At 31.6% G+C, this 8,864-nt stretch overlaps 1 protein-coding gene across 1 annotated transcript in view; it reads right to left on the bottom strand.

Annotated features, from left to right (window-relative positions):
* Positions 1 to 7,141: 7,141 nt before the first annotated feature.
* Positions 7,142 to 8,864, bottom strand: part of LOC142327051 (serine/arginine-rich splicing factor 7-like) — a 28,889-nt gene continuing 27,166 nt past the window's right edge. The window contains exon 7 of the mRNA XM_075369819.1: positions 7,142 to 7,361. Within this exon, the coding sequence (XP_075225934.1) occupies positions 7,325 to 7,361 (37 nt within the window). The 3' untranslated portion in view covers positions 7,142 to 7,324. The remainder of the gene's footprint in view (positions 7,362 to 8,864) is intronic.

Here is an 8,864-nt window from a genome sequence, read left to right as displayed (position 1 = left end):
ATTATAGCACAAGTCACTGAGCAGTTGAATCAATGTGCCGCTTGGAGACTAGCAGTAGCTTATAGACAAAGGTCAAAGATGGTGTGCCTACGCAAGCTGCAGGGTTGCCACATCTTGTAAAGAAAAATCAGTCTCATTACTTTATTGTCGCACCTCGTAGACAGTGACAAAGTTTTAGATGTTGCAGTATTGACAAAATATTGTCATGGCTGCAGCATTGCTGGTAAAAATCGGGAAAAACCTGCTAAGCATCAGCCAAATTGTGTAAGAAACTTTAAGATGCAATGAAGGTGGCAGCAGATTTCAGTATCTTTCACCGTTTGCTGGTTGAATGGGGCATTCACTATACGAGTTTGTGATTCACAAACTCGCAAAAGCATTTAAGACTGTTCGTGAATGTAGCTCATATGGAGAGGCAACTATTGCAAAACTAGAATTCTCATGTTAAAAAGAGAATGGATACAAGACTGCTTAACGCTAAAAAAAAGTTAGGTTGCCAGAATTTGGAAGACTATAAAATGTAAGGGATTGAATACTGAAACAGTGATAGACCAATTTAAAGATTATTATGGTAATACCATAAGAGAAAATAGCAATAGTTTATCATATGAAAAGGGCTATTTATTTTCACAAAATTTTAACTGTTGAAAAACCACAGCACAGTTTATATTCCATAACTGGTGCAATATAATATAGTATTATTCATATTCTGATAAGTAGAGATTGGTTTATTTACATTGCATATTACGCCCATTTTCACCAGTTATTACATCTTTTCCTTAAAATCTAGTGATAATCCACATTTTCACTATATTTAATATATATTTATGTCAGATTATAAGTTAAAATAAATGGATCTTTACGTTGTAGCTGTCCAAAGATATTAGCTGCATCATTCTTCTGTGCATCTAGCAGCCATGTGTTTTTTGGGATAATATGAGGTCCAAGTAAAATAAAGACTCATGAGAGGCAAGGATGGACGAAAATTTATTGCAGCACTATTTACACTAGACAAATAAATTACACAAGTTATTGTTGACACACTAATTACTTTTTTTTCATTTATTGGTGCACAGTTTAATATGTACCATGATTCTCAAAAAAAGTGTCTTGTGGATAGCTTGCTATCCTGGAACATTTACACACAATGGAAATGTTTTATAATGTCTGAGTTTGCAAGAAAAAAATTTTCAAATAGACCAGCATGTCAAGACAAGTCTTCATATCGAAGGGTTGCAAAAGTAAGGCCCACATTTATTTATGTGAAGCATTGCTTACAAGTAATATTCATTTTAACAAACTTACAAATCCCTACCTTCAAATTTTTTCTGCGAATATATTGCTACAATCATAATATACCACATGAATCAACATTGCATAAAATTTCCTTACCAACAATTTACTTACATGTTCTGGAAGAAATAAGCAATGAACTCAAGGATATCATTATTTGGATTTCAGCTGATGAAACTACAGAGAGTTGCGGTCATTACATTGTGAATTTAATTGTTATTGCACTAAAACCACAGCTTTCTTCCTGTTTGGTGGCCTGCAAAGACCTTGAAAATACAAATCAGTTTATGATCGTCAGATTTGTGAATGAATGTATAAATAAAATATTTCCTGAAACTTATGCAGATGAAAGAGTGTTTATTTCACTAATATGCTGCTGCCTATATGATCAAGGCAGCCAAAGCCCTCCAAACATTTTATCTCAATTTCATTCATGTGATTTGCTTTGCTCACGGAATACATCGACTTGCTGAAGAAGTAACATCCACATTTGGGAATGTAAGTAAACTGATTTCATCAATAAAGAAAGTGTTTCTTAAGGCATCTGCTCACAATAAGGCTTATAAATAAAAATTGCGAAATGTACCTTTTCCCCCAAAAGTACTTTTACAAGTACTGATTTACAATAAACTTTACGAGGCCATGAAAGGTGTAGGACTTCGACAGTGCAGAGGCTATGGCAGTTGTCAGTCCAAGGAAGCATTTAACGATTCTAATATAAAAAAAAACAGCTGTGATTAGCTCACATTTTTCCCAGCTACATGTAAGTATTAAAAAGCTTGAAACTCAAGGTTTCACCTTGACTAAATCAATTCAGTTAATGAGTAAAATACACCAAATGAACTCCGCATTGCCAGAGTTATTTCTGTTTAAAACTTATAGATAAATTTGAACACATTTTGAACAATAACCCTGACTTTGAACCTTTGTGACAAACCGACAGTTTTATTAATGGGACGGGTTAACTTTTGCTATAAACAGGAAATGCAACATAACACCCAAATTCAAATACTGCCCAGTTACCTCAGTGTATGTGGAACGATCCTTTCCCACTTATAAAAATATTTTCAGTTTTTAACGACATAACCATACTACCGAACATTTGGAACAGTATCTGACTTTACATTTACAAAAGTAACAAAATGTTAAATAATTATTAATTATCGAATTAATCGACATGTTTCAACTGCTAACTAATTGTATTCTTATATTGAAATAAAAAAACTAAAAATTACTTTTTTTTAATTATATAAGTTTAATATTTTGACAGTTTTCGTTGCATATTTCAAGCTTTCTATGTTGCATATAATTTGGTCTCTAGTTATTAACTTCAAGAAGTTTACTTTTCCACAGAACTGGTTGTTTGGCAGGTTTAATAATTTTAGACAAGCAGTTATTTTTGGTTTTTGAGGCCTTGTCCATTTTGTATCTACATGAGTAACAAACCGAATAAATACAGAAGAAAAATAATCATGCTGTGTATAACACTACAAAATATATGATTAAGACTATTATAATGGGTAACTTTAAGTTCCCCATTGGAAAAACTGGTTGATGGATGGATGGAGAGGCAGTAACAGAAACATACCTTTTGAAAACTGGTTTACAAGTATTACTCATCAAAATGTTTCTCGCTGACTACGAATTGACAGTTAAGTAAAATAAACAAGAACATTACCAGAATTCACAGATTTAAAATACCTCATAAGAGACGTATACAACTTTGTTATTGTACTTGGATGAAATAACTGCTGTTTACTGTGTAAGCCAAGAACCAATAAACTGGTGACACTTTTGTCAAGAATGCATGATAATGCTTCTGTGCAGACCCCGTCTAAAAAGACTGAAATCGTCCTTGTGTACAATCAGACACAGGTGCAGTAGACATGTTGAATCAAATGCCTCGGAACAAAAATTGTGGTAGGAAGATTTGTAGGTGGCCCTTGAGTATGTTTTACAATATTTTGAATATTGTTGCTATTAATGCATATGTTATGTAAGTATACCAGTTCTATAAAAAAAATACCAGTCTCCAACTACAGACCATTGAATCAATTTAATTTTCTTATAGTTACACAAAAAATTGACCACTCCATGGCGTATGCAGTGAATTAGTATCCTAACACTTGGTAGAGCTACAATTCGTAAGGTCCTTAAAATCAGTGAACAACCACAGCAGAATGCACCTGATCAAAAAGGAATTAGAGAATCGATATTCTCTATTGGAAAGGAATTTGAGAATCAGCATTTGCCACTACACAAAAAGGAGGATTTACAAAAATTACTGTGCTATGTGCATAAAAAAATTCTTCTACATGCCCATAAAAAAACAGACTTTACAACTAAATAGAACTAATCTATTATATATATATATATATATATAAAAACAATTGAACATTGACACGCAAATCTAACGCTGACTTGACATCTCAAAAAGAACAATTTTTTTTGCCTACTAACTTTATTTTCATTTATTGAAATGAAAATACACAACAGATCACATATTCTAACTGATCGCTTAGTTGACAGGTGTGATTAAGAGATTACTTGTAATTCCATTGACAAAATAATAGTATAATAGAGGGTTTTTGGAATAAATAATTTTAATTATATATATATATATATTTGTCTTTCAACTTCTTTACAATTTTATGGTTTCACTACCCTATCATCTTGGTAACTCTCAGTATACATCTTTGTAACTTTTACTGTTATATCAAAGGTGCCAGGTTCAATTCCTACTTTTGACTTTACAATCTGTCCATCAGTCACATTCCTACTCTTCATATATATAAAGGAAAAGTTATGTAGGATTTCATCAATAATAAACATTTTAAGAAATGTAAAAATAATAAAATGTTAACAGTTTAACCGTTCAGTGTGTTATGCCATTTTAACATCACGTCGAATACAACTGGATCTGCGTTTTGTCGTATATTTAATGCACAATGACATACAGTCATATGGTGCTATCTTTTTTTTTATTCTTAATTAAAGAAACTTTTAGTTAATACAGGATTTACAAATATTTTCATACATTTTTTCCTGGGGTGACAGACTTTCTTCATAAAATCAGCTGTTCGATTTCTAGTATTAATTTCCACTTATCATGCAGAGGAGATGAAAAAGGTACCATCTAAGAAATCCAACACAACTGTTGTAAAACCCACTATTACTCTAGACTGTAACAACATATGGGGAGTGTATACTTAAGAGACCGAATGCTCGAATATTATCCAATTGAGAGAAAAATAGAAACAAGTGGAACATTACGTTTTTAAAAGTATGTTGAATGTGACCATTTTTAATTCCTATATAATATGGAAAAAACTCACCCTACAGCGGATCAATCTTCATTTAGTTTAACTCTCATTAATGAACTTATTGTTGCCAAATAAAATGTCACCAAAACCTAGTTGTCCATCAACCCAGCCACCCCAATTTAGATTGACTGAAAGAGATTTTACAGAGAAAATTCCTTCATCAGGTAAAAAAAACGAGGCCTCAGAAAAGATTTGTTGTTTGTTACAAAAATGGAAAAAGGAAAGAGGGCTATTACTGGTACTCAGAATGTGAAACAAGACTATGTATAGATAATTACTTCAAGATTTATCACACGCAATCAGATTTTTAAGGTAAATTATATGAACTGTCTCTGCTGAGGCAGTCTTTGTTATAGCAGGAATGCCACCAGTTGAGTTGCTTGCTAAAATGAGATATGGAAGCTATTTAGATATGACCAAAAGCAAGGTGTATGACTTTTTGTTACAACGATAGCAGGTTCATTGTAGTGAAGTGTCCACCGTTGCATGGACTAGATGCTTGATCAATGAGGTTAAGCCATAGATTCTGAAGGGATTTGGTGAGCTTGGTTACAAGCTCACACAGTTCCTGATGGGCCATGGCTGTTTCTGCCAATATCTGCACAAATTCACGAGAGTGGATTATAACACATGTCCACACTGCAAAGACCTTTTTTTCCTTTTCCTGTTTAGCCTCCGGTAACTACCGTTTAGATAATACTTCAGAGGATGATATGTATGAGTGTAGTCTTGTACATTCTCAGTTCGACCATTCCTGAGATGTGTGGTTAATTGAAACCCAACCACCAAAGAACACCGGTATCCACGATCTAGTATTCAAATCCGTGTAAAAATAGTTGGCTTTACTAGGACTTTATGAAAACCAAGAAATTGTTAATTTAATAAGGGACGAGAGTCTTCGAGTTTATTAAATTGTATTAAACAATTTAAGTTTTTGTGTTCAATTGTTATTTGGCATAAAATACTAAATGCCAATAATCCAATAACCAAGTTGATGCAAACAAAGATTTTGATCTAGCCTCTGCACTTGATTTTTGACAAAAAATCTTCATTTGGGAAGATGCGTTCACCACTAGACCAACCCAGTGGGTTACACTGCAAAGACCTGGATGACATGGAACATGTTGTGTCCACTGTTTATATTGGGAACCCTTGCAGCATAATTACAGACATCTGGGTCCTCTCACACCAGACAATATAGTAGAGAAAATGCTTTTACAGTAAGGAATCAAGGGATTCCATCTTTTATATGGTTATCCATATTTTTAAGAGTAAGGTACGAGGGCAGAATAGCCTGAGAAAGTCTTAAGTATTCCAGCTGCTAGGTGAAGAATTGGACTGGCAAGCGAGGGGGGTGATAGATAGCCTAATTTGTTCGCGCTTGTGTGGATGGGTTACAATGATGATGCACGACTCTTGAACCCCCGAGCCTGAAGGGACCCTGAGGGTTGGAGTGCTTCACTGTTGCTTGGCTCTGGGGTGGAGAAGTGGTGAAATAATTTTAGATGGTAGGGTGCATGTATACATATGCTCTTAACATCTAGTGTAACCTGTGCGAGTCCGACATTGCCCCATTTATGGGGTGTGTGTAAAAGGTATTTCTCCAATTCATCAATAAAAAAGATGGGAGAGTAGGATAGAGGACTTAAAGCTTTTGAGATTCAATTTTGGAGATCTATACGATGTCTTGCTAAGCATTTATGAAAACCAAGAAATTGTTAATTTAATAAGGGACGAGAGTCTTCGAGTTTATTAAATTGTATTAAACAATTTAAGTTTTTGTGTTCAATTGTTATTTGGCATAAAATACTAAATGCCAATAATCCAATAACCAAGTTGATGCAAACAAAGATTTTGATCTAGCCTCTGCACTTGATTTTTGACAAATTTCGAAAATATTTTTCTAGAATCTTTGATTGGATTAGTCCTTCAATGAAACTATTATTGAGGCAAAAAAACTTGCTATCGAAATTGATGTGGAGGCTAATTAGTATTTTCTATAAGGAGTTTCTCCAAGTTATAATTAATTAAGAATTTTTACATTCGACTACTATAAAAAAATCATCTTAATGGTTTGGCCATTTTGGCAATTGAGCATGAAATTGCTGACGAAATAAATTTAAAATATTTAATAAAAAAGTTTGTAAAACTGAAAGTTTTTTGTGATTTTAGCGTACTTGATGTTACCCTGTTTTTTTTTAAATAACAGCATTTTGATTGTTTGTGCCGTAATACACATTTTTAAAAGAATTTAAAAATGGAAAAAATTATATAGCTAACAATTTGTGGCTAGGTACAGATATTTCTTAATTAACTTCTACTGTTTTGTACTGCTTGATTATTAATATAATATGTTATGTTACAAGTTTCTTTCCAAATATAGGCTTTTATTAAAATTTAAATAACATTTTTTGATTTTTATTGAAAAAGCAATAATGTATATTTTGTAAATGTACAAACCAGTCTGGTATCAGGAAGGTAGAACAAAATTAAAAGCATAAGTTAAAATTAAAACAACTACAACATTAATGTTTTAAATTAATAAACTTTAATTGTACATCATTTTAAAAGTAAATTACAATTAATTTAAATTTATCCAGGGACGACTTTAGTTATTATAAATTTAAGCTTTTTTTTTTTTAATTGAAGCTTCAATAAGAAAATTATTAAAAACATGTACAATATCCTGGAAACTGCAAGCAGACATCTTATGCATCACCATTCCTATCTCCTGATTCACGAGTTCTGAAAAAATAAAAATATCATTTAAATAATAAAATATATTTTATTTACAAAACAGAAACTTTCAGAATGAAAGCAGTCTGATTAGTAGTATATTACATTTCTGTTTAAACGAAAATGACAAAGTGCACTTTTTGCATGGGTATGAATAGTTTTACTGTGCTACAGTAGTGAGTATTAACTTCGCTTGTGCAATAAAGCTCGAAACAATCTATGTGCTTTGGAAGAAAGGTTGAATATATGAGAAAAAAGAATTACGTACTACAAACCTTAAAGAATATTAGGAAAGTTAATCTGTTACATATGTAAGGTAAATCATACATGTTATCATCATCAATTTCCTAAAAAAAAACTTAAATCAAATTCTTCACAAGATTTAAGAAAATACAAAGCAAAATGAAAATTCTTATAAATAATAAGCCATACTAGTGGAGAGGAGGAGGATTCATGATCAAATTAACATCAGTAATTGTTTGAAGTGGAATACCAAAACTGCTTCCCAACCTTGAATACAATTGTAATTATTATCAATGGGGTACCATACCAGAACATCCAGTGAAATAATTCATCAAACATCATATAATGTTACCTTCAAAAAACATATTCACAACTGTAAAACTAAACTCACCCTTGTAGTAAAAAGTGTTTACTTATCTTTAAACCCATCTTTCTTTAACATATAGTATCTTTAAACCTTTGTTGTTACTGTTTTATACATCACAGTTTGAAAAATAAAATATTACTTTTAACTTACTTTACATATCAGAATATTAAGAATTGTCCTAAAGTTGAAGAGAACATTATTCAGAACAATAAGGGAATACCTAAAGTTCATTTCAGGATGAAAAAATATTACAATTTTCAAAGTAAAAAATTATCATCTACATTAAGAAGTAATATAGAATAACAAATAAATTTAATTTGGATTAGCATTTCTTTGGTACAGTAATTACTTATAAAACAAAACTTTTAAAATGAAAAGAAAAACTTAAGCAAAGCAAAATCATGTGGCAGCCATTTCACTGAATTTATTAACCATATTAAAAGATCAATAATACTTACCACTATCATAAAAACAGATGGTGGTGCATCTACTGCAGCCTTTATAATACTACCGTCATCCTCATATATATACCTTTCATACATATACCCTTTCTAAAATATCAAAACCCTTATTTTATTATTCCTATCCATATTACATTTTTCAATTTCTAATATTTTTCAGTTTGTCTGAATATATGATACTGTGTGTTTATTTTTAATCAAATGATCTGATACATTCGAAAAACCCAGTTTACCTTGTTTATAATTTCTGAAATGTTCCATGAATTTAGTTACAAAAGATCTAGGGTCTTACCAATATAGATATGGTCACCATCATTACATACGATTTTATAAATACCACTAAAATTGTACACAACAGAAGAATAATTATGTATGTATAAATAAAATTTCCACTTACCAACAATTTATTAAATTATTAATAATTTACATAAATTTTTGGCA

The sequence above is a fragment of the Lycorma delicatula genome, chromosome 6, assembly GCF_047948215.1.
Source record: "Lycorma delicatula isolate Av1 chromosome 6, ASM4794821v1, whole genome shotgun sequence".
Taxonomy (NCBI): Eukaryota; Metazoa; Arthropoda; class Insecta; order Hemiptera; family Fulgoridae; genus Lycorma; species Lycorma delicatula.
This window is presented reverse-complemented; position numbering and strand designations above follow the sequence as displayed.